The sequence below is a fragment of the Schistocerca cancellata genome, chromosome 10 (assembly GCF_023864275.1).
Source record: "Schistocerca cancellata isolate TAMUIC-IGC-003103 chromosome 10, iqSchCanc2.1, whole genome shotgun sequence".
Lineage (NCBI taxonomy): Eukaryota > Metazoa > Arthropoda > Insecta > Orthoptera > Acrididae > Schistocerca > Schistocerca cancellata.
This window is the reverse complement of record NC_064635.1, coordinates 100,882,226-100,909,515: the sequence shown is the minus strand read 5'-3', so window position 1 is coordinate 100,909,515 and position 27,290 is coordinate 100,882,226. Positions and strand designations below refer to the sequence as shown.

Genomic DNA, 27,290 nt, shown 5'->3' with positions numbered 1-27,290 from the left:
TATCAAATACAAATGTGCCAGTAAAATTTTAAATACTGCCATAAATGACTTAACTTCTGGGCCCGACATTTCTCAAATGGCTGATCCTCAAAGTGTTAACGTTTTGAATGAGAGTTATAACGCCCTGTGATTTAAGAAATTCACTGCACATTCTCACACGTCACATAAATCATCTTGCGTGGAAATTTACTTTGAAAGTAACGCATCTCAAGCCACTATTCGTAATATTTTCTGGTGATCTGTTAGGAATGTAAACAATTGAGACGTCACGCACATCGAATGCACGTTAGTTATTACGGACGCACTGCATAATCTTCGACCTAAAGCCTTTGACACTTTTCGGTGTCGGCAAACTGGTCTGTGCATTGTGTAAATTACCCATTTTCTATGCAACTAAACTTTTATTTTAGTGTTACTCTCTGATTTATGTTTCATTGCTGGAGTATTATTCAGCATTAGTGGACTAAAGTTCTTTGTCAGCGTATCAGATCTTGCATGTCAAACCTATAAAACTTTAACTGAAATCTAAAACAATGAAAAATCCCGGAATTCTAAAAAATTCCCGGGTTTTCCCCGGATGAAAAAATTCCCGGGTTTTTCCCGAATCTCCCGGATGTCCCGGGCCGTATACACCCTGAGTGTAGTGCAAGGACTAGGTAAGGTTTGAAGACATCCGTTTGGTTGTGGGATGGTGGAGCAGTATCAAATGACTCAGTTCATCCAAGCCAAATATTTTTCTGGAAGAGGACCACGTTTGAAGTGATAAATGATTAGAAGCAAGTGTCAAATGCATCATAAAAGACACTGCCACAGAGACAGCACCACGGAAACTGCTCAGCCAAGCACCATCCAGGCTCCTGGTGGAAGTGCTTACAAGACCCAAAATGGTCAAAGAGACTCCTGCCAATTAGTGGTTGTGCCTCAACATCGCATCAATTCAAATCTGCTCATTAGTCTGCAACTGTCAAGCCTAAAACGATGTGATAATGCTGTCCTGATGCCTGTAAAAGCCTCAACTACCTCCTGCCTACTTTTTGTTCCCACAATGAAAATGCCGAGTCAGTCGCAATTGTAATGATACGAAAGTATTTTTGCCACACTTTTGCTCCACAATTAGACTAACATTTGAAAGTTAGCTCGCTCAAAAATTTTGTTATAATTGAGAGATCTGCATACTGAAGTGAAAATAAAAACTGCATTTATTGTTGTAAAAGAGAATGTATACCGTTTCTCCGCACGTTAGTGTGTGTTGCCAAGTTTTTGGAGCGTCAAGGAGTCGTCATATAATTCTGCAGTGTGTGCAACAAGTCTGCAGTGCACAACTGCCTCAGAGTCCCCAGCACTCTGGCCAACCAGTCTCTGAAATGTGTAGGTTCCACAACAACATTTACAATTCTACAAACAAGTTACTAAAAACATTTTTGTTTTAGATGATTATTTGTTAGGACTGGGCCAGTGAGATTTCTACAAACTACAGACAGATTACCAAATTAGTCTGGTTTACACAGAAGTCTTCTAAAGTGCTTTGAAATTCAGCCACACATTTTCTAGACAATGACAAAATTTTACAATGAAACACAGAGGACTGCCATACAATATGAGGAAACTGAAATAGCTTAATACCACAGCATATTATAATCAAACTGGCAGTAACTATAATGTGCAGGTACTGAGGTTTATCCTTGTGGAGAAGCTGATTCTCCACAACTCCAAGTCATCATCATTAGTACGACATGTTGCAGCACTTCATACGTGTTGCAAATTCTGATTACTGGGAAATAAATTACTGTTCTTTTTTAATTTTTTGTGAAATTTGATATGAACCATATTAGAATATGCATCAACGTGCCATCCAATTAGCAATTAGAGTCAGCTCTGAGTGCAATGTAAAACTATCCAACTTTGTATGTTATCTGTGCAAAGAACATTTTTTTCTGTTTTCTTCAGTAGCAAGTAATGATGAAAACATACCTTTTTTATTAAATATTTGGGTGTAACGATCTTGCCAAGCAAGATCGTAAGAGATGGAAAAGAGCCACCGTGGTACAACAACTGAGTCAGAAAACTGCTGCGGAAGCAAAGGAAACTTCACAGCAAACATAAACATAGCCAAAGCTCCGCAGACAAACAAAAATTACGCGAAGCGAAATGTAGTGAGGGGACGGCTATGCGAGAGGCGTTCAATGAATTCGAAAGTAAAGTTCTATGTACTGACTTGGCAGAAAATCCTAAGAAATTTTGGTCTTATGTCAAAGCGGTAGGTGAAACAAAACAAAATGTACAGACACTCTGTGACCAAAATGGTACTGAAACAGAGGATGACTGACTAAAGGCCGAAATACTAAATGTCTTTTTCCAAAGCTGTTTCACAGAGGAAGACTGCACTGCAGTTCCTTCTCTAGATTGTCACACACATGACAAAATGGTAGATATGGAAATAGACAACAGAGGGATAGAGAAACAATTAAAATCGCTCAAAAGAGGAAAGGCCGCTGGACCGGATAGGATACCAGTTCAATTTTACACAGAGTATGTGAAGGAACTTGCCCCCCTTCTTGCAGCGGTGTACCGTAGGTCTCTAGAAGAGCGTAGCATTCCAAAAGATTGGAAAAGGGCACAGGTCATTCCTGTTTTCAAGAAGGGACGTCGGACAGATGTGCAGAATGATCAGACATATATCTCCAACATCGATCAGTTTTAGAATTTTCGAACACGTATTATGTTCGAGTATAATGACTTTTCTGAAGACTAGAAATCTACTCTGTAGGAATAAGCATGGGTTTTGAAAAAGACAATCGTGTGAAACCCAGCTTGCGCTATTCGTCCATGAAACTCAGAGAGCCATAGATACAGGTTCACAGGTACATGCCGTGTTTCTTGACTTCTGCAAGGCATTTGATACAGTTCCCCCCGTAGTCGTTTAAGGGGCTCCGGAAAGGCTCAAAATCATGAAAAGTTCAATTTTTACTTTTTTGTGTTTTCTGAATCTGCAGATCTTTTAATAGATATAAAATTTATTCAATTCCGAAGACTACAACTATTTTTAAATTTTTTTTGAAATGTGTTCTACATGGGCGTGACCCACTGTGGTGCTGTGCGATATGTTAATTACCTTGGTGACGGTGATTTTAAAAGTTTCAAACATGTTCAAGGACTGAAGCCCTATGCTGATGATGTTGTAGTGCAGAAATTTGAGTGTATTGGACACGTACAGAAGCGAATGGGAACAAGACTTCGGCGACTGAAAGCTTCGTACAAAAAACAAAAACTCTGTGATGGTAAAGAGTTGGATGGGAAGGGAAGGTTAACTGACAGTGTAATTGACAAAATACAGAACTACACTCCTGGAAATTGAAATAAGAACACCGTGAATTCATTGTCCCAGGAAGGGGAAACTTTATTGACACATTCCTGGGGTCAGATACATCACATGATCACACTGACAGAACCACAGGCACATAGACACAGGCAACAGAGCATGCACAATGTCGGCACTAGTACAGTGTATATCCACCTTTCGCAGCAATGCAGGCTGCTATTCTCCCATGGAGACGATCGTAGAGATGCTGGATGTAGTCCTGTGGAACGGCTTGCCATGCCATTTCCACCTGGCGCCTCAGTTGGACCAGCGTTCGTGCTGGACGTGCAGACCGCGTGAGACGACGCTTCATCCAGTCCCAAACATGCTCAATGGGGGACAGATCCGGAGATCTTGCTGGCCAGGGTAGTTGACTTACACCTTCTAGAGCACGTTGGGTGGCACGGGATACATGCGGACGTGCATTGTCCTGTTGGAACAGCAAGTTCCCTTGCCGGTCTAGGAATGGTAGAACGATGGGTTCGATGACGGTTTGGATGTACCGTGCACTATTCAGTGTTCCCTCGACGATCACCAGTGGTGTACGGCCAGTGTAGGAGATCGCTCCCCACACCATGATGCCGGGTGTTGGCCCTGTGTGCCTCGGTCGTATGCAGTCCTGATTGTGGCGCTCACCTGCACGGCGCCAAACACGCATACGACCATCATTGGCACCAAGGCAGAAGCGACTCTCATCGCTGAAGACGACACGTCTCCATTCGTCCCTCCATTCACGCCTGTCGCGACACCACTGGAGGCGGGCTGCACGATGTTGGGGCGTGAGCGGAAGACGGCCTAACGGTGTGCGGGACCGTAGCCCAGCTTCATGGAGACGGTTGCGAATGGTCCTCGCCGATACCCCAGGAGCAACAGTGTCCCTAATTTGCTGGGAAGTGGCGGTGCGGTCCCCTACGGCACTGCGTAGGATCCTACGGTCTTGGCGTGCATCCGTGCGTCGCTGCGGTCCGGTCCCAGGTCGACGGGCACGTGCACCTTCCGCCGACCACTGGCGACAACATCGATGTACTGTGGAGACCTCACGCCCCACGTGTTGAGCAATTCGGCGGTACGTCCACTCGGCCTCCCGCATGCCCACTATACGCCCTCGCTCAAAGTCCGTCAACTGCACATACGGTTCACGTCCACGCTGTCGCGGCATGCTACCAGTGTTAAAGACTGCGATGGAGCTCCGTATGCCACGGCAAACTGGCTGACACTGACGGCGGCGGTGCACAAATGCTGCGCAGCTAGCGCCATTCGACGGCCAACACCGCGGTTCCTGGTGTGTCCGCTGTGCCGTGCGTGTGATCATTGCTTGTACAGCCCTCTCGCAGTGTCCGGAGCAAGTATGGTGGGTCTGACACACCGGTGTCAATGTGTTCTTTTTTCCATTTCCAGGAGTGTATTATGGAACGGCTATTAGGCAAAATACACAAAGTGTTGACAAAATGAAGAAGGCTGTTTGGGCTCTTTTTTTTTTTCATACTTCTTCAACCGATGAAAATCCCCAACATAGCTTGTGTCCCAAAGAAGAAGACAGTTGGTGTAAATATAACAAAGGATTGCTAACTGGTGAAGTGTACACTCATAAGCATAGTCTGCCTCATGCAATAATGGAGGTGATAAAACCTATTTTCAGAGACTTAGCAGCACCTGAACTGTTGAAAAAGTGTATTCACGGAAAAACTAAAAAAAACTCAAAACCCCAATGAAAGTGTAAATAGTGTTATATGGTCGAGAATCCCCAAGACTGTATTTGTTAGAATAGAAACACTTCACTTTGGTGTGTATGATGCTGTTGCGACTTTCAATGATGGCAACATTGTAAGATGCAAGGTATTTAGAAATATGGGAATGAAGATAGGTTCTAACACGGTACGAGCGATGCTTGCTTTAGACAAGGAACGCCTTCGGGCTGCAGACAAGGCTGTAAAGAGTCTAGAAATACAAGCAAGAGTAAACAGGAGGAGGAACAAGAGGAAGCTGGAGGAGGAGTTTGCAGAGGATGAAGATAATCCATCCTATGGACCTGGAATGCACTAAAAAGTTTATCCAATCTTTGTCGCTCGATTCCCAAAACTTATTTTCTCATACTAATTACATGTTTTCTAAGGATCTTCCAAACATATTTGTTTCAAACTTTCAGTAAATGTTACACAGTACCTTCTGCATAATTTAACACAGCCTTTTTCCAAAAAACTGTATATTTTTGAATATATAAATAAAAAATTGCAAAAAATGTTGTGAATTTTCATTACAATTGAAAAAAAAAATCATCTTTAATAACTGAACTAAAATTTTGTAAAATCCCTGTGTTAAGTTGTAGCCCATATTCCAATAAATAATCTGTAAAAAGTTCAACTTCCAACCTCAAATACTTTGTGAGGAAAGATGTAATTTATAAGCGTTATTTTAACATTGCAAGTATAGGGCGTTCCGGAGCCCCTTAATGAACAAAGTAAGAGCATATGGACTATCAGACCAATTGTGTGATTGGATTGAAGAGTTCCTAGATAACAGAACGCAGCATGTCACTCTCAATGGAGATAAGTCTTTCAAAGTAAGAGTGATTTCAGGTGTGCCGCAGGGGAGTGTCATGGGACCGTTGCTGTTCACAATATACATAAATGACCCTGAGGACGACATCGGAAGTTCACTGAGGCTTTTTGCAGATGATGCTGTGGTGTATTGAGAGGTTGTAACAATGGAAAATTGTACTGAAATGCAGGAAGATCTGCAGCAAATTGACGCACGGTGCAGGGAATGGCAATTGAATCTCAATGTAGACAAGTGTAATGTGCTGCGAATACACAGAAAGATAGATCCCTTATCATTTAGCTACAAAATAGCAGGTCAGCAACTGGAAACAGTTAATTCCATAAATTATCTTGGGAGTACTCATTAGGAGTGATTTAAAATGGAATGATCATATAAAGTTGATCGTCGGTAAAGCAGATGCCAGACTGAGATTCATTGGAAGACTCCTACGGAAATGCAATCCAAAAACAAGGAAAGTAGGTTACAGTACGCTTGTTCGCCCACTGCTTGAATACTGCTCAGCAGTGTGGGACCCGTCCCAGATAGGTTTGATAGAAGAGAGAGAGAAGATCCAACGGAGAGCAGCGCGCTTCGTTACAGGATCATTTAGTAATCGCGAAAGTGTTACGGAAGTGATAGATAAACTCCAGTGGAAGACTCTGCAGGAGAGACGCTCAGTAGCTCGGTACAGGCTTTTGTTAAAGTTTCGAGAACATACCTTCACCGAAGAGTCAAGCGGTATATTGCTCCCTCCTATGTATATCTCGCGAAGAGACCACGAGGATAAAATCAGAGAGATTAGAACCCACACAGAAGCATACCGACAATCCTCCCTTCCACGAACAATACGAGACTGGAATAGAAGGGAGAACCGATAGAGGTACTCAAGGTACCCTCCGCCACAAACCGTCAGGTGGCTTGCGGAGTACGGACGTAGATGTAGTAGAAGTAGTTTTAAACATTTGAGAAAGCTGTGCTTAAGTCAGTACATATGCCAAAGTAACTATGTTGTTGGGGGCTCCGGTGAGGGAAGAGGGGTGAAGGATAAGGACTGGTGAGATTTAGGAAAAGGAGGCAGGGTTCGGAAGAGTCACCCAGAACTCCAGGTCAGGGGTGACCTACTGGATAGGATGCTGGGGACTGCACTCAACGAGATTTGAATAGGTTTTCAAATCCTGTCCGGTGCAGTCCCCCACTCATCCGTTGCAGTCCCCGACATTCGCTTTACCATTCTCATCCCTTTTGGTAAGGCTCCCTGACCCGCTGTTCTAGGAAACTTTTCTAAACTCTACCCCTTTTCTTAAAACTCACCAGTTCTTTTCATTCACACCTCTTTTTCCCTTCAACCCTCCCGGATCCAAAAGCTTGCATAGATAACACTTTTGTACATTGTTCTCCTGCCACTACTTGGTGGGTACAATTACATTATATTTTAAAAACTTTATTAGTTTTGTTGATTAGCAGATGACAGACTATTTTACCAAAAGAATGGTGTTCCAGAAAAAGTGGATAAATGTGATCATAATTTTAAGTGAAGTTAGTTCACAATGAATTGGCAGATGTGCAATTATTCTGCAGCTGTGTTAAATTCACTGTTGAAAATGCTGCCAGATTTCTAGATCAACTTTGCACAAGAGCAGATAAAATTGTTGAGTACAGACTTTTGTTTGTTTCTAAATTACCACTTTTGGCACTAAAATTCATCTCAAAGAATCACTGGTTTTGTTTCACATAACAGAAATGATATTGATTAGAATGTGAAGACCACCAGTTGTTTTGTGGCAATATACTGACTACAATTTTTTTTTTTTTAATTTGGAAATAAATTTTGCATTTTTGTGCCTAGTTAATATTAATGTAGTTTGCATATTTGTGAATGTGGCTTTGTAACACTACCAGGTTATTTATTACACAACATATTATGCAAACAAATACTGTTTGAAGGCCTCACTATAACCTGATTTTTCTTTTTATTTAATTTTTTTGAAGTACGACTCTGACAGCTGGCCTGGAAGTAGTAGTTTTATAACCTTGTTGACATAGGTTGTATTTCTTCATCGTGTAATTAACACTTTTATATGAATAATTAAGCAGAAGAAATGGTGTTGGCTGCTTCTTAAAGATTAGTATGCAAGAGCATATTAAACATAGTTTATGGCACTCAGTGTTACTGTTTCATTCAGGGAACAATATGAAAATCAGAAGTAGTTTGGGTAATCATCATGGGAAGTAGTTCGATCAAATAAGTTCAATAATCCAACACTAAAGAAAATTCACAGTTTCATATGAGCCTGAACAAATGACATCACAACAGTTATGAACCTTAATTAAATTATAGTTCCCAATTTGAATGATGTCTTTTCAAAATAGGACACATTGAACACTGTGCGAGTGTGTGTGCCTAATAAATAAAATGTCATGTGACTAGGGTCTCTCGTCGGGTAGACCGTTTGCCGGGTGCAAGTCTTTCAATTTGACACTACTTCGGCACCTTGTGCGTCGATGGGAATGAAATGATGACAATTAGGACAACACAACACCCAGTCACTGAGCGGAGAAAATCTCCGACCCAGCCGGGAATCGAACCCGGGCCCTTAGGACTGACATTCTGTCACGCTGACCACTCAGTTACCGGGGCCGGACTGTGCCTAGCAACCTCCTTAAACATTATCTGGAAAACTGGGTTGTGGGGTGCAATCAGCGGTTCATGTCCAAGCCACGTCAGTGAATCTGAACCATGTGAGGGGTTTTTCATTCTGGGTTGTTACGAAGGATTCCCCTAGGTGGTCCATGAGTAAATTAGCAGAAGAGGGTGCCGTGAGGGCACCCATTGCTGTACCATGGATTTGTCTGCAGGTGACAACTTTAGAGAAGAAGCAATTGTGGGCAAGGATATAATTGGTGATGGTGACCACGGAGGGGGCTCTAAGTACGGAATCAGTCAGGCATTTGGAAAGGCAGTTTTCAATAGCAGCAAAGCCACAGGCGTTGGGGATTTTAGTGTACAGGTTATGTGATCAGCAGGGTACCGTACAGTAAAGGACCAGGAACTGCAGAGAGTTGGATGGGGAAGTGGTCTTTTATATAGGAGGGTAATTTCTGGGCAACAGGCTGAAGATTCTGGTCCATGAGAGTAGATTCTCTCAGTGGGGGCACAGTAACTGGCCACAATGGAGTGTTCTGGGTAGTTAGGTTTATGGACTTTTGAAAGCATGTAGAAGGTTGGAGTGCAGAAAGTGATAGGCGGTAAGGTCTCAGATGGACTCAGGGGAGAGGTTCTGGGATGGGCCTAAGGATTTGAGGAGATCCTGTTGGATTTCTGGAACGGGGTCACTTTGGCAGTGTTTGCAGATGCACAAATTTAACAGCTGGCAGTGTCCCCTACCAGGTAATCCCTGCAGTTCAAGACCACAGTGGTTTAGCCTTTGTCAGCAGGTAGGATTACTACTGACATGGAAAAAATCATCCTCCTTACTAATTTAGTAATTAAAGAGTTCAAAAAGTTTACTTAACTAAATAATAATTCTGTGTGGCTCAACAGCCTGGTACAAAGCTTTCAACTTGATGCCGCTTTGGCATCTTCTTTGTCCATAAAGTACTCCAGTGATCCAAGCAGATAAAGGGAACCTATGGTTTAATGTGGAGTCCACACCGATTGTCATTCCAGGCAAATCTTCACACTTGAGAGGTTAAGACTAAGTTCAAGGCAGACCGAAATAATTCATGGTACAATTGGGCATTGATTCTGTGACCTTCCAGTTTCCAGACAAGTGTTTTACCACCAGGCACAACAGCCATCAGATGAGTCAGCAGGGTTTTACATCACAATTACAAGTGGCATATAAATTGTACCCTGTACCTAACTGACCAACCAGTGTTCCATTTGCTTAATAAAGGTGTTTTATCAAAATCAGTTTCATGAAATAAAAAGAAACAACCTCAAATTTCAACCACGTCTATTGCCAATTTGATCAGAGGAAGTTTATGGGGTCTACTTGCTCACACACACACTAACAATGGCTGATGCCTGAATTAGCCACACACATCAGTTTCTCTATCAAAGTCCATATTTGCAGATGCACACCTACCCTTATTTCACATAACATTATGTTCCTGTTGATCAAACCACATATACAGATGCACAGTGAAGGTACCTTGGGTAACAAAACTCATCTACTAACTGGAGATGACAGAAAGCAAATGGAAACATCTATGGAGAATGCAAGTTAGCAAAACAAAGAAGGGATCAAGAATGGAGTTTAACATTCTGATGACAATGGGGTGATTAGAAATGGAGCAAAGATTGGAATAGGGAATGGATGGGGAAGGGAACTGGACAAGTCCTTTACAAGGGAACCATACCAGCATTTGCTTTGCGAGATGTAGGGCAACAACAGAAGAACTAAATCTCGATGGTTGGATGGATATTTGCACCATCAACCTCCCGAAAGCAAACTTAGTGGGCTACCCACTAACTACACCACCTCTCGCATTGTTAGCAGAACAGTAATAGCAATTTTTTCTTAAGAGAGATATCTGGAAAGAAAGAATACAAGATTTTTTTTACAGAAACATAAATGAGTATATTTCAACAAAACATATAGGAACAGCAGCATAGGTATTACGTTAAGTTTTCCACACAATAACCATTTACTTCAATACATTTTGACAACTGTGCAATAAGTTTTGTAACACCTGCATTGTAGATGTCTTCTGCCAACTCCTTAAACTGTTTCTCCACTTTGATTTTCATCCCACCACCATCGAAAAATTTCTCCAATTTAGGAAATAAATAATAGTCACTAGGTGCAAAATCGGGAGAGTGTGAGGGACGGTTTGAGGGATTCCAATGAAATGCGGTCAAGAACCCCTACATTGCTCTAGCAGATTGCAGTCCAGCATTGTCACAGAGGAGGCAGACTCCCTTCATCAACACTGCACAACATTTGCTCTGTAGGGCATTGCGGAGTTATTTGGGGGTCTCTCAGTATCGTGCACAGATGACTGTTTTGCCTCTCAGCAAGAATTCAACAAGCAAAACCCTTTTCTGTCCAAGAAAACAGTTACCATGACTTTTAGAAGCAATTGTTGAGTTCTGAATTTTTTTTTTGTATAGAAGGGAAACGAGTGTGTTGCCACTGCACTGATTGTGAATTGTTCTCTGGGTTATGGTAGTAAAACCATACTACATCCCCTATCACTAAAGAGTCTAGGTAAGTCTGTCACTTGCAAAATAATTGAGAAACTTTTGCATGGCCTAGACTCTCTTGATTTTGTGTTCTACAGTAGAACTTTTGAGACCCATCACATACACCACTTGCAATATCCTGGTCAATCAGTCACAATTTCGTGACCAACGGTTTGAGAAACTTGAGGACACAGTTTGTGCAGATCATCAATGGTTACACAGCAATCAGAATGAAAGTGTTCCAGTTTTCGCACCAGTTCATCAGTCACTGTGGATGGGTGGCCACTTCTCTCTTCAGTGTGAATTTCCATTCTTCTGAAGGTGAAATTCCATACCAAATTTGTCACATGTTGATGTGACATGACCTCTTTCCCATACATGGATATTTTTTGCGATGAATTGCAGCAGCACCTTGCTCTTAGCATTCAGGTAGTGTACACACCATGTGCTTTGCACATGGTAGGAAATGTAATAAGATTGCTCATTTTTAACTGTCAACCCAACGACAGTAGCTACGCTGCAGACAACTGTTACCATTACTTCATTTCAGTGTGTGCTACCACACACAACAGTAAGAACGCTAATCCCTGGTAGAGCTATAGCTCTTGTAACCTTACTTTCTGGATATTCCTCATATTTATAAAATGGGCACATGTAATACAATACTGATAGATAAGCAGTACTTCTACCTTCTGTTCCTACTTGTTCCTCTTCAAAATAATCCCCCAACCCCCTCAGATGAACACTTGTGCCAGCATTTTTTACAATCTTAGAAGCATTATTTCATCAATGGTGGCAAAATGTTGTCCTTTTACAGGAACAGAAAGAACTTTCAGGGGGATCACGTCCAGTGTATAGGGTGGCTGAGGCAACATACCAGTTTTATTTTCTGACAAAAAAATCTTAACACTCATTGAGGTGGAGTAGGAGTGTTATTGTGATGCAATTTCCACAAGTGGTTTTGCCACAATTCTAGTCATTTTCTTCAGACTGCTTCACACAAACAGTGCATAACTTCCATGTAGTATTGCTTATTGACCATATGAGCATAAGGCAAGAATGCACGAAGCACTATCCCATTGTAATCTAAGAAAATGGTGATGAGAACCTTTGTGTGTGATCAAACCTGGAAATTTTTTTTTTATCTTGGGTCTTCAGGCAGTTTCCTTTGGGAGGATTGGGTCCCTGTTTCGATGTCACACTCTTATACTTACATTTCATCATCTGTTATAATCTCCTTTAGAAGTTCTGGACCACTGTTTACTTCCTTCAGCAATTCCTTAGCTAAGTCTACGCAATGCCGCTTTTGGTCTAAACTCAACAATTTTGGAACAAACTTTGCTGCTGCTGTATTTTTCATGGCCACAACGTCCAAAAACATTACTTGGTATGAGCCAAAGGCTATTTCAACATCAGCAACCTCTCTTATGGTGATTTTCCAAAACCATTTTCTCTACTTCTTCCACATTGTAGTCAGTAATTAATGTGCTCGAGTGTCCAGAGCTGTTATCTCCAACGTGTTCCTGACCCTGTTTCAAAAATTTAAACCACTTGTAAACTCTTGACCTATTCATTCGCCAAAAGCCACAGTCAATACTTCAAATCTGGTGCTGCACTTTATTCCTTTTTTCAAGCAAAATTTAATACAAATTCTTTCAGCCACCTTTCTCAAAAGTAAAAATTCACTGAGCAGTCAAAAACAAGTATAACCTTTTCGACCTTCAACAATAAACTAAATATTTAAAAGAGCTGAAAATGAGAAGATACGTGATGATCACTTGTACCAACAAGACAAAAATGAAACTTCCAGTTGCACTAAAACTTTGTACTGGACCAAGACGCGAATTCAGGAGCTTTGTGCTTCACAGGCAAGTGCTCTACTGACTGAGCTACCCGAGCACAACCCACGACCCATCCTCACAGCTTTACATCTGTCAGTACCTTGTCTCCTGCTGGCCAAACTTCACAGAAGCTCTCCTGGAAGAAGGGAGAGTGCGAAACGTGGCTTAGCCACAGCCTGGGGGTTGTTTCAAGAATGAAATTTTCACTCTGCAGCAGTGTGTGTGTGCTGACATGAAACTTCTAGGAGTGCTAGTCTTTCAAGTACTGCAGGGGAGCTGCTGTGAATTTTGAAAGGTGGGAGGTGAGGTATTGGCAGGCATAAAGCTGTGAGGACACGTCATGAGTCGTGCCCAGGTAGCTCAGCTGGCAGACAGGGTGTCTACGTGGACAAGAAAAAATTTCCCGGTTAAAAACACAATTTCTCCCGGATGAAATAACGTATAAAGCGGGTGAAAATACATCCGTGTTAAGTAACAGTATACTTTCCCTCGGAGCTGTAAAACCTATCAGTCCTTTGAATCTTAAAGGTCTTATACCGGCGAAGGATGTCCCAGCACTTTAGGAAACGAAATCCAGGAAAACAATGTGTTTGGAAAGTTGTTTGATGCGAGACAATATGCACAGAGTTTATTTTCGTATTGCTAAAGTATATACACAAATTCCACAAATTACAGCACGGTAGCTTCCGAAACGCTAAAATAGAGATTGCGTTGAGCGATGCAATTTTGTCAGCCAGTCATAGCTCATGTCACGTGACCTCGCTAGCGAATGACGGCAGTTATTCAGAGCACGAGGCCTACGAGAAAGACAGGCCGCGGCGCGTACGTTACGAAGGTAGGCCGAGCTCGCTCAATTCAGCAAAGTGCGTTTCTACACCGGTTAACTCGTAAGCAGATGTGTATGTACGAACGAGAATTGCATCCTCTATTGGCATCCACTGTTATTAGTCCTACAATGATAGGAAGTCCGTAGGCCTACTAACAGGCTCTAATTTGGCAATTAAAATCGTGCCAAAATGATTATCAGTTGCTTAGAAAAGTCGAAGTGTTCTGGCATGAAGACACTTGTGACATTGCTCAGTAACACATTATGCACATTTTTTTGAAGGTCAATGGAACTTTTTGCCATCGATTGCATTATTTTTTATCTATGAAAGTACAACATTAAATATGAAAACTAACTTGAAGCTCGGTCTTTTTTTAGCGTGTGTTACATGTTAAGTCATATCAAATACAAATCTGCCGGTAAAATTTTAAATAGTGGCATAAATGACTTATCTTCTGGGCCCGACATTTTTCAAATGGCTGATCCTCAAAGTGTTATGTTTTGAATGAGAGTTATAACGCCCTGTGATTTAAGAAATGCACTGCACATTCTCACACGTAACATAAATCATCTTGCGTGGAAATTTACTTCGAAAGTAACGCATCTCAAGCCACTATTCGTAATATTTTCTGGTGATCTGTCAGAAATGTAAACAATTGTGACGTCACACACATCGAATGCATATTAGTTGTTACGGACGTACTGCATAATCTTCGACCTAAATCCTTTGACACTATTTACCCATTTTCTACGCAACTAAACTTTTATTTTGGTGTTGTTCTCTGATTTGTGTTTCATTGCTGCAATATTATTTAGCAGTAGTGGACTAAAGTTCTTTGTCAGCGTATCAGATCTTACACGTCACACCTACAAAACTGCAATCTAAAACAACGAAAAATCCCGGAATTTTTAAAAACTCCCGGGTTTTTCCCGGATGAAAAAATTCCCGGGTTTTTCCCGGAATTCCCGGATGTCCCGGGCCGTGTACACCCTGGCAGAGCACTTGGCTGGGAAAGGAAAACGTACAAAGTTTAACTCTCAGTCCAGCACAGTTTTAATCTACCACGAAGTTTCATGCAAGCACATAGCCTGATTCATGTGAAAATTTCACTCTGGAAGATAAAAAGTAATTTTGAAAAGCCAGCAAATTAAAAAATTTGCATTACTCTTTGATCACATCTCATTTTGTACACTGTGATTGCTCAAACCTTCAACTGAAGACGGCTCACTGACTGACTGGTCTGCATTTTCCTTTTGTTTAGTGTCAACTTCAGCAAGTTGATGGAATACATTACCCAGGAAGCCTGCACTGTGTGCTGGTACAGTTGAGCCAAATTTCATTTTATGTTCCCTTTTTAAAAATAATGTCATGTTTATATTAAAGGTACACTGTGATACTTTCTAGATAAGTCTTGAGGAGATGGAGGGGATAACCAAATAAAAAATGGGTGCTATTTCAAAAAGTGTTACTGTTCAAATCTTTGGAATGAACAAATTTACAGGAAAGGCAATAAAGGTAGTTAATGTCCTGCAGTTAACGCTATGTTTGATGGATTCATTTTTTATTGTGCTTCTGGATAAGAAGTTGTCAGGTGTGATCAAGATGAATGGAACGCCCTGTACAGTTCTCCTGAATCCTAACATAACCACAGCAAAATTCATAAAAGAGGAGGGTGCAGTCTATGCACATTCCCAAGCAGTAGCTTACCTCAACAGCCGAGCATTGCGGCAACCGATGCCATTCGTGAAGGCTGCATCACAGCGCGTGTTGCTGGGACAGTGGAGGAACTTGACGATGGGCACACGTGCCCTGGGAATGGCCGTCACGTGGTTGAACTCGGGCCACGCCTTAGCTAGCTGTCGTTTCACGGTCTGCACAATGGACACCAGCTCCTCCACGTTCGGGACATACTCGCCGTAGAACGTGTCACCTGAAGGCACGACAGTGCTGTGGTGTTATTTATTTTGCAAATGTGAAACATGGTGTATTAAAAATTTACTCTGTTGTGGGTAAGAAATATGACTGTATACAAGGATTGATTATTATATTTTACTAGCGAACCCAGCAATGATTTGCAACTGCTAAATAAGCATGGGAATTGGATATACGTTCTGATCTCCTCCTCCCCCCCTCTCCCCCTTCCCCCTCCCCCTACCTCTGTCCATCACCTCCTGCTCCCTGTACGTTTCTTATCCCACACTCACTCTACCCATCTCCTCCTTCCTCATCTCTCTGTCCATATCCTCCTCCCCCTTCTCTATATCCACTACCTCCTCGTGTCTCTCTCCACCTCTTCCTCTCCCCTCTCTATGACCTTACGTACTGTTATAGTAAATAGAACCTCGATTGGAATAGAAGTCAAAATGAATTGGTAAATCTGTTGGAATCATTAGTAAACTGGGTATGAGAGAGACCTTTCCAGCTGCTGGACCAGTAAAGTGGTAAATTCAATGACAGTATTTCACACGGTTTCAATATACGAACACGTAGGAACATTAACTTAGCCATAAAGACAACTTTCCTGTTTTCTGCTAAAAATGACTGCAAAAAAACAAAACAAAACCACGCGTTTTCACAGCATACACTTGCGTGTTCTTCCTCACACCCAGTTTAATAGAAAGTATTTACTGTAGAATTCTCATGCGATTTGCCTGCAAATGCTGCATACGTACCACAAACTGACACGAATTCAATCCTTGCAACACACCAAAGATACAATCACCACGGATAACACACTGAACTATTGTTTTCAATTGTACTCTTTTTCATAAAATATCAATATTCAATCAGAATTTGTTGTTATTAAAACATGTGACAGCAGAACTGTCAAACCAACAATCACGTTTTCTTCATCGAAATTTTCATAAAAAAACACCATCCGAATTTCAGACTTTTCTGGTGGCTTTTCTTTCATGCAAACCTTGTCCTGACAAATAAGGACATAAACATGACATTATTTCAGTGATTACAAAACAGTATTGTTTAGAAAACTGTGGCAGTGTAAATGCACTAATCTTCGTCGGAGTACCGGACAGGTGAAGACTCTTCACAATCTCAATTTGATGACGGATGGGAAGTGCCTCTGTCGCGCATGCCAGCGTACCTATTCGGTGCTGAAAGGGCATCCCCTTCGAGTGAGAATCCTGTGAGAGCTCCATTAGAAAGTCAATCGCCGCCACCTAGTATTACTAGTGGCGCAATTCTGTGATTTAGGTCCCGCGTAACCCCAAGGACGCTGGCAGGCCAGGACACGCCTGACCGGCTTGGACATGTTCCAGATGGTGATGGCAATGCCTAAGCGTCGTCGTGGGCATAAAAAGAGCAGCGATTCGTTTCTTATTACAGTCAATGCTTCTTCTGTTGGTGGCAAACAACACTTTGTTAATACTACTCTTTCTGTTTGATCTGTTTTGGAGTATTGTGTGTCTGAGGAACCTTTTGCTCAAGGTAATTTGACGCATTTGCATTGTTATGTGAAGTTGAAAGTTAAGATGTTTTTAGAAGAAGTTCGTTCTGGTTTGGAATTCATGTTCGGTAGTACTAATGCTGTGTTTGATGTTCAAAATTGTAGAAGCCGGAAATCTGCTTTAATATACATTACTAAACATGACACTCAACCTTTATCTAATTGCAATGATTCAGCTTTGTCATTTAACGTTTGTTTACGCAGATGGGCTGAGCGAACTAGTAGGTTTGATTTTACAGATCCATTTTTAGTTAATAATTGGAGTCGTATATGTTTCATTTAGAAGTACTTTGCTTCCTTTCAGGCTAATCGGGTCATTGTGCATTCTTTGAGCGAGTGTCATTTAAGTTATAATGGCTGGGCGGGCCGCGTCGTACACTGGTATAACGAGGCCTTTCGGTCCACGGAGGTTCGTAAGAAGCAATTAGATTTATTTGGCAATACAAATATTGGCAAGTCAACTTTAGTGGAGATGGTGTTGTCAAAAAAGCAGCACGTATATTTGCCATTTTGTTCTGAATTCGGATTTGGCGGTTACGACAGTCGTATTCACAAGGCAATTATTTTTGAAGAGCGAGTGGTCCAGGTGGCGTCAATATGCATCTGTTCTGAAGCGTATTGTTGAAGGCTGACCAGTGACTGTTAATGTTAAGAATAAGCCTGGTATGGTTATTACACACCGTGGCTTGGTGATATTTGTATCGAATGAATTTAGCATTGGAGATGAAGCACTTATTTCCAGACTCGAAGTTGTACGTACAGATTGTCATATTGTCCATTGTCGTTAATTTAAGGATGAGGTGGATGCAGCGGACGCGTCTGACATGGAGGCTGCACAAGAGGTTGTCAGTATATCGTCGGATGAGGGTGTACCGTAAGTTTCGTGCTGCACGCCCTCGGCGTTGGATACGCCGACGGACAAATCTAACTAGGCCCATATTTGGTCGAATGTGTAGGTGGCGTACTGGGTTCACTCAAACGGATGGTGTACGTTTTGAGTATGGTAAAATGGCCACTCTTGAGAAGCATGATGAGAAAGCGAAGAACTTTTCTACGTTGCAACATTATGATATTACCGATGAGTAAGTTTTTTGTAACAAATATGCCTCTGTAATTATTAACAAGATTGTAACGTATGTGTATAGGGTCAATGTTAGGATTGAGAGACTAACTCTTTATGATAAAGCTAAAAAAAAGATATTTGAAGATAAGGGTGCACTGGAGAAAGTTCATATAGCCTGCAGCAATAAGATGGGTGCTTTCGATTTGAATCCACAGAGGGCGTCTGGTGTACCTTGGCGTAAATATACTAGAAGGAATAGGTTTAAGTTTATAACGTATTCTAAGTCAGAACAGAGTGCCGATATAATGAAAGTGAAATCCTGGACAGATCTAGAAAAGGAATGTAAAGTTAAAAATCGCCTGTTTCAAGGTACTAACCCGTTTTATATTGGACTGCAAATTGCTAGTGATGAACCTGAGAAAAATGATAATGTTCAGAGTGAAGTCAAATATGTCACATTTATTGTAAGAAATAAGAGTTTATATGACATTTTGTAAGAGGAAAGGTAATGTAACTTTCTGAATAAAAGTATTTGTTTACAGCTAATGTCTGCGTTGGAGTTTTTTTATGCCAACTGGGACCATGTCCGAAATACCCGGATGATCTACACCTCACCTTCCTTGTTCCCAATAGTCAACAGAGGGTTGACGAACTTGCTATTACTGGGAATGAATTGACGTACGAGCTGGTCCCACACACATTCTATCAGGGACAGATCTGGGGTTCTAGATGGCCACAGAAGTTCCTCAGTGTCATGTAAACAGTTCATAAGACATGTGCCACGTGTGGAACAGCACTGTCATACCGAAAAATAGCAACACGATACTGTCACGGGAGAGGTAACATGTGAGGATGTAGGATCTTCACTCTGTACTGTTGTGCTGTCAGTTTTACTGCGCCCTACCAGCCGTGAACTTGTGTCGTACCCGATGGCTCCCTACACTGCAATGTCAGGTGCAACACCGCTGTGACCTCTCTCCAGGTCACAGATAGATTTGCCAACAATGATCATACAGGGTACTGCAGAACTGCGATTCATCACTGAACTCAATACAGTGCTATTCATCAGCAGCCTATGCTTCAATGTCATGGCAGCACTCCAAATGCTTCTGTATTTTTTGTGGTGTTAATGACTGCCTACACATGGCATGTTCAGTTCCTAGTTCGACTGCTGCTAGTTTCCAACCAATGTTGCAGGGACTCCATTACTTTTTCTCAAGACGGCAGGCACACATGTGAAAGGGTTACAATGTGTTTGGTGCACAATACGGTGATCCTCCCCTATGGTTGTCAGATGTGATCGACTGAACCTTGACAATCAGTACACTTGCCCTCACATTCCCACGCAATCTGACGTCGGGCCACCGTCACATTCAACTGCACCTCAAATCTAGATACTGCACGATTCTACCTGGCAACCAAATGGAGAACCACAATGATGCCACTTTCAAACTTCTCAGGCACTGACAACACTGTCTCACACGAGTATGCAGCAGCTCTGGTCCTTCACAGTGTTTGCTCATCTCTCTCACCCCTTATACATCCTTCCTTTCCTGGTAACACTAACTGGTTGCTGTTGTGTCACAAGAATTGCAATGCCAATATTTTACACACTCACTTTTGATGTTTATATATACAAAAGTTACATTGACATCCGACCACATCTTCCGGGTGCCTCACCTTTTTTTGGTCAGGCAGCATATTATAAAATACAGAGAGCAAACGGCTGTCTACAACTTCCAGAGAAACCAAACTATAGCTGTAAGAATCAATGGACATTTCAGGGTGGTGGCAGCTGAGAAAGGACAGACAATTTTGTAGCCTACCCTCCACATTATTCAATCCATACACTGAGCATCTAGTGAAGGAAATTAAGGAGAAATGTGGGAAACAATTAAAATACACAAAGAAGGAATAATATGATGAGATTGTAATTCTGCCACAGACAGCAAGCATTTCGAATAGCAGTCGAATGGAATGGATATTACTTTGAAAAGAGGTTACAAGATGGACAACAATTAAAGTAAAACAAGAATTATGAAGTGTAGTTCAATTAGGTGAGGTGATGCTAAGGACATCAGATAACAAAATGAGACACAGAGCAGTAGAAGAGTTTTGGTAACCAACAAGGGAAGATTCCCAGGTGTGGGATTGAACTTCTGAAACCACTTGTATGGTCCCAGCTATCACACCCTGCAGCCAATTGCCCTTGTAGGCCTTTGTTTGTAGGTGTATATATAATAGAGGGAAACATTCCACGTGGGAAAAATATATCTAAAAACAAAGATTCTGAGACTTACCAAACAAAAGTGCTGGCAGGACGATAGACACACAAACAAACACAAACATACACACAAAATTCAAGCTTTTGCAACAAACAGTTGCTTCATCGGGAAAGAGGGAAGGAGAGGGAAAGACGAAAGGATGTGGGTTTTAAGGGAGAGGGTAAGGAGTCATTCCAATCCCAGGAGCGGAAAGACTTACCTCAGGGGGGAAAAAAGGACAGGTATACACTCGTAAAGACACACATATCCATCCACACATACACAGACACAAGCAGACATTTGTAAAGGCAAAGAGTTTGGGCAGAGATGTCAGTCGAGGCGGAAGTAAAGAGGCAAAGATGTTGTTGAAAGACAGGTGAAGTATGAGTGGCAGCAACTTTAACTTAGCGGAGGTTGAGGCCTGACGGATAACGAGAAGAGAGGATATACTGACGGGCAAGTTCCCATCTCCGGAGTTCTGACAGGTTGGTGTTAGTGGGAAGTATCCAGATAACCCGGACGGTGTAACACTGTGCCAAGATGTGCTGGCCGTGCACCAAGGCATGTTTAGCCACAGGGTGATCCTCATTACCAACAAACACCGTCTGCCTGTGTCCATTCATGCGAATGGACAGTTTGTTGCAGGTCATTCCCACATAGAAAGCTTCACAGTGTAGGCAGGTCAGTTGGTAAATCATGTGGGTGCTTTCACACGTGGCCTTGCCTTTGATCGTGTACACCTTCCGGGTTACAGGACTGGAGTAGGTGATGGTGGGAGGGTGCATGGGACAGGTTTTACACTGCGGGCAGTTGCAAGGGTAGGAGCCAGAGGGTAGGGAAGGTGGTTTGGGGATTTCATAGGGATGAACTAAGAGGTTACGAAGGTTAGGTGGACGGCGGAAAGACACTCTTGATGGAGTGGGGAGGATTTCATGAAGGATGGATCTCATTTCAGGGCAGGATTTGAGGAAGTCGTATCCCTGCTGGAGAGCCACATTCAGAATCTGATCCAGTCCCGGAAAGTATCCTGTCACAAGTGGGGCACTTTTGTGGTTCTTCTGTGGGAGGTTCTGGGTTTGAAGGGATGAGGAAGTGACTCTGGTTATTTGCTTCTGTACCAGGTCGGGAGGGTAGTTGCGGGATGCAAAAGCTGTTTTTAGGTTGTTGGTGTAATGGTTCAGGGATTCCGGACTGGAGCAGATTCATTTGTCACGAAGACCTAGGCTGTAGGGAAGGGACCGTTTGATGTGGAATGGGTGGCAGCTGTCATAATGGAGGTACTGTTGGTTGTTGGTGGGTTTGATGTGGACGGACGTGTGAAGCTGGCCATTGGACAGATGGAGGTCAACGTCAAGGAAAGTGGCATGGGATTTAGAGTAGGACCAGGTGAATCTGATGGAACCAAAGCAGTTGAGGTTGGGAGGAAATTCTGGAGTTCTTCTTCACAATGAGTCCAGATCATGAAGATGTCATCAATAAATCTGTACCAAAATTTGGGTTTGCAGGCCTGGGTAACCAAGAAGGCTTCCTGTAAGCGACCCATGAATAGGTTGGCGTACGAGGGGGCCATCCTGGTACCCATGGCTGTTCCTTTTAATTGTTGGTATGTCTGGCCTTCAAAAGTGAAGATGTTGTGGGTCAGGATGAAGCTGGCTAAGGTAATGAGGAAAGAGGTTTTAGGTAGGGTGGCAGGTGATCAACGTGAAAGGAAGTGCTCCATCGCACCGAGGCCCTGGACATGCGGAATATTTGTGTATAAGGAAGTGGAATCAATGGTTACAAGGATGGTTTCCGGGGGTAACAAATTGGGTAAGGATTCCAGGTGTTTGAGAAAGTGGTTGGTGTCCTTGATGAAGGATGGGAGACTGCATGTAATGGGTTGAAGGTGTTGATCTACGTAGGCAGAGATACGTTCTGTGGGGGCTTGGTAACCAGCTACAATGGGGCGGCCGGGATGATTGGGTTTGTGAATTTTAGGAAGAAGGTAGATGGTAGGGGTGCGGGGTGTCTGTGGGGTCAGGAGGTTGATGGAGTCAGGTGAAAGGTTTTGTAGGGGGGCTAAGGTTCTGAGGATTCCTTGAAGCTCCGCCTGGACATCAGGAATGGGATTACCTTGGCAAACTTTGTATGTAGTGTTGTCTGAAAGCTGACGCAGTCCCTCAGCCACATACCCCCGACAATCAAGTACCACGGTCATGGAACGCTTGTCCGCCGGAAGAATGACGATGGATTGATCAGCCTTCAGATCACTGAAAGCCTGGGCTTCAGCAGTGGTGACGTTGGGAGTAGGATTAAGGTTTTTCAAGAAGGACTGAGAGGCAAGGCTGAAAGTGAGAAATTTCTGGAAGGTTTGGAGAGGATGATTTTGAGGAAGAGGTGGGTCCCGCTGTGATGGAGGACGGAACTGTTCCAGGCAGGGTTCAATTTGGATAGTGTCTTGGGGAGTTGGATCATTAGGAGTAGGATTAGGATCATTTTTCTTCGTGGCAAAGTGATATTTCCAGCAGAGAGTACAAGTGTAGGACAGTAAATCTTTGACAAGGGCTGTTTGGTTGAATCTGGGAGTGGGGCTGAAGGTGAGGTCTTTGGATAGGACAGAGGTTTCGGATTGGGAGAGAGGTTTGGAGGAAAGGTTAACTACTGAATTAGGGTGTTGTGGTTCCAGATTGTGTTGATTGGAATTTTGAGGTTTTGGGGGGAGTGGAGCTGGAAGTGGGAGATTATGGGAGAGGCTGGGTCTGTGTGCAATGAGAGGAGGTTGAGGTTGCTGGAAAGGTTGTGAAGGGTGAGTGAGTTGCCTTTCCGGAGGTGGGAAACCAGGAGATTGGATAGGTTTTTAAGGTGGAGGGTGGCATGCTGTTCTAATTTTCGGTTGGCCTGTAGGAGGATGCTCTGAACAGCCGGTGTGGATGTGGGAGAGGAAAGACTGAGGACTTTTATTAAGGATAGGAGTTGACGGGTGTGTTCATTGGCTGAGTTGATGTGTAGGTGAAGGATTAGGTGGGTGAGGGCTATGGATTGTTCAGTTTGGAACTGGTATAGGGACTGATGGAAAGAATGGTTACAGCTAGAGCTGGGAATTTTAAGTGTGAGGCCTTTGGGGGTAATGCCAAATGTCAGACAAGCCTGAGAAAATAAAATATGGGAGTGTAATCTGGCTAGGGCAAAGGCATGTTTGCGGAGGGAATGTAAATAAAACTTAATGGGGTCATTGTGGGGGTGTTGTGAGGGTGACATGGTAGTAGAAGGTGGAAAGTGTAACATGAGGCTGAAATGACAATGAAAATAAAATATATGGGGAGAGATAAAGGTGAACTAGAAAGCAACTGGAGATATGGTGTGAAAAAAGGCTATGTTGATCCTGTGGTGAATTAGTGTAGGTAGACAACGATGTGCATAAAGGTTAAGTGGTTGTGTTGCCGCCAAAACACGTTAAAGGGTGGAGAAATTCGGGAAAATTTCGAAAAAACTATGTGTAAATGTATTAAAAGGAGAGGTTTTGTGGTGGCAGATTATGAAAATGAGGCTAACAATTGTCTGACGAAGAAATAATGACGTTAAAACCTGTGGGAAGCGGCTAAAAATGATCAGTGATGTGAGAAAAACGGAAATGGAAATAAAGCAAAAGTTACTAGAACTAGCCGATATGGTTGTTTAATAGGTGAAAGGAACTATTTGTGAACTAGAAACGGTGGATTTTGTAGTAGCGGTAGTGTTGAAAGCGGGGAGGGAGGGGGGGAATCGTGGGGGGGGGGGATTAAAAAAAGTTTTTTTGTTTTTTGTTTTTTTGTTTATGGTTTGGAAGTGTGTTACGTATTATTACATACTATGTATTATTGAATATATATTGGCAGGATAAAATTGTATAGTAGATTACGGTAAAAAGGAGACTGAATACAAAGTGAAACTGCTGGCAAAAAAAGAAAGAAAAAAGACGACAGAAAAGATTTCGAAATGCAACAGTGACAATAACAAACGTAATTGTTGGGTTCAAATTAATGATATGAATATAATAGAGGGAAACATTCCACGTGGGAAAAATATATCTAAAAACAAAGATTCTGAGACTTACCAAACAAAAGCGTTGGCAGGTCGATAGACACACAAACAAACACAAACATACACACAAAATTCAAGCTTTCGCAACAAACAGTTGCTTCGTCAGGAAAGAGGGAAGGAGAGGGAAAGACGAAAGGATGTGGGTTTTAAGGGAGAGGGTAAGGAGTCATTCCAATCCCGGGAGCGGAAAAACTTACTTCCGGGGGAAAAAAAGGGCAGGTATACACTGGCGCGTGCGCGCTCGCTCGCACACACACACACACACACACACACACACACACACAGACAAGCAGACATTTGTAAAGGCAAAGAGTTTGGGCAGAGATGTCAGTCGAGGCGGAAGTAAAGAGGCAAAGATGTTGTTGAAAGACAGGTGAGGTATGGGTGGCGGCAACTTTAAATTAGCGGAGGTTGAGCCTGGCGGATAACGAGAAGAGAGGATATACTGAAGGGCAAGTTCCCATCTCCGGAGTTCTGACAGGTTGGTGTTAGTGGGAAGTATCCAGATAACCCGGACGGTGTAACACTGTGCCAAGATGTGCTGGCCGTGCACCAAGGCATGTTTAGCCACAGGGTGATCCTCATTACCAACAAACACTTATTTTCTCTTTCTGTTTTTGCCAGTAGTTTCACTTTGTATTCACATTCTCCTTTTTACCGTAATCTACTATACAATTTTATCCCGCCGATATATATTCAATAATACATAATACGTAATAAGACGTAACCCACTTCCAAACCATAACCAAAAAAACAAAAAAATTTCTGCTTTCAACACTACCGCTATTATAAAATCCACAGTTTCTAGTTCACAAACAGTTCCTTTCACCTATTAAACAACCATTTCAGCTAGTTCTAACAACTTTTGCTTTATTTCCATTTCCGTTTTTCTTACATCACTGATCATTTTTAGCCACTTCCCACAGGTTTTAACGTCATTATTTCTTCGTCAGACAATTGTTAGCCTCATTTTCATAATCTGCCACCACAAAACCACTCCTTTTAATACATTTACATGTAGTTTTTTTTAAATTTTCCCGAATTTCTCCACCCTTTAACGTGTTTTGGCGGCAACACAACCACTTAACCTTTATGCACATCGTTGTCTACCTACACTAATTCACCACAGGATCAACATAGCCCAGCTCTAACCAACACCTTTTTGCCTTTTTTCACACCAGATCAGTTAAATAATACTCTTCACAAAACAAAAGAAAAACAAAAAACAAAAAAAAATACTATCCTCTGATTACATTATCAGTTATTCACAATTTAACCAGTTAACTCTTGCAAATCACCTGCTTGTAACAATTTGTGGGGACATAGCCATCAGTGGCCTTTTAGGTGTGCACATAGATGGGGTGGGAGTCAGCAAACAGACAGCACAAGGGAAATGGTTACTCAAGTACGTGTCAGAGGGAACAGACCACTCTAGATGACAGGCAGGCTGGGCAGTGCAGAAGGAGAGGTCCAAATGGCAATAGGTATGCGTGGAATCTGAAAGGAACCCGAGTGCTCCTGTGTTAAGGCAAATGAGATTAAATTGATTGGAAGGTCAGCCGAGAGGGCTCTTCTAGGACAGATTCTGGGAGAACCCCAAAGGGGGCGGTACGGATAGAAGTCACCAGGCAGCATAAAGGGCCGAGGCAGTCGCCCAATAAGCTGGATGACGTCTGCCCCAATGACACCGAACGACGGAGGGATGTGAACGGTACAAAGGGAAAAGGTGAAGTGAGGAAGCAAAATGCTGACTGCAACAGTTTGAAGCCAGTTAGTCAGGAAGACTGTTTGACTAAAAATGTCATTCCGGATGAGCAGCAAGACTACCCCACGAGATGGAATGCCATGCTCGGGGGGAGGGGGGGAAGATCAAAGTGGACTGGAAAGAAATGCTAGAGGCCAAAGTGGTCATAAAGGCACAATTTTGCTTCCTGGAGGCAGAAAAAGTGGACACTGTGATTTCAAGAGCAACTGTAATTTGACTGTTTGATCTAATGCCACAAATGTTTCATTGGAGTTGAGTCATGGCAAGGAAAGGGGAGCAGGGAAAAATGATGGGGTGTCACCTGGACGGCTGCCAAGTGCCGGCCTTCAAACACTCACTGCTACAGGGTGCGGAAGATGGAGGATCTCGGTCCACAAGATCTACAGAGACTGCCTCTCTTTCTGTAGGTCTGCGGAGTCTGGGGCAGAAAAACAATTGGCGGTGAAAAGCGGGGAAACTGAAGTCGGCCGGGTGAGTGTATCACGTGGTGACACCACTGAAGAGGATCTCAGAGTCGGTGACGGAGAAGACTGTTTGCCTCAGTTTGATTTCTTGGGGCCTCCGAGTGTGGCAGATGACGATTCAGACATTTGTTGGCTGGAGGGATGTAAAAAGTCTTTGCGGGAGTATTCCGTGTGTCCTCTCCGGCCTGCCGGTTGTGTGGCAGGTGACTCGGCCCCGTGAGGAAGTCTGGTGGTTTGTTGCACAGCTGCAAGAGGAGATCCTCGACCCGGATCTCCCGGACAGCCCGCTCATTGAGATACACGGGACAATCTCGTTGTGAGGCTGCACAATCACCATTGCAACAGGTGTGGCAGGGAGAAGGAAGTGGACAATCACCCTCGTGAGCACCCTTACCACAGGTTACACATTTGGCCAGGTGTCGACAGGACGTGCGAGTGTGGTTGCAACTGTTACACC

General features: G+C 42.8%; 1 protein-coding gene across 6 annotated transcripts in view; it reads right to left on the bottom strand.

The window, feature by feature from the left end:
• The window catches only part of LOC126106449 (speckle targeted PIP5K1A-regulated poly(A) polymerase-like), a 112,133-nt gene that overhangs the window by 49,125 nt on the left and 35,718 nt on the right, over positions 1–27,290 (bottom strand). For all 6 annotated transcript variants that reach the window (XM_049912736.1, XM_049912732.1, XM_049912731.1 and 3 more), the window contains exon 6: positions 15,460–15,682. In XM_049912736.1, the coding sequence (XP_049768693.1) occupies positions 15,460–15,682 (223 nt within the window). The remainder of the gene's footprint in view (positions 1–15,459; positions 15,683–27,290) is intronic.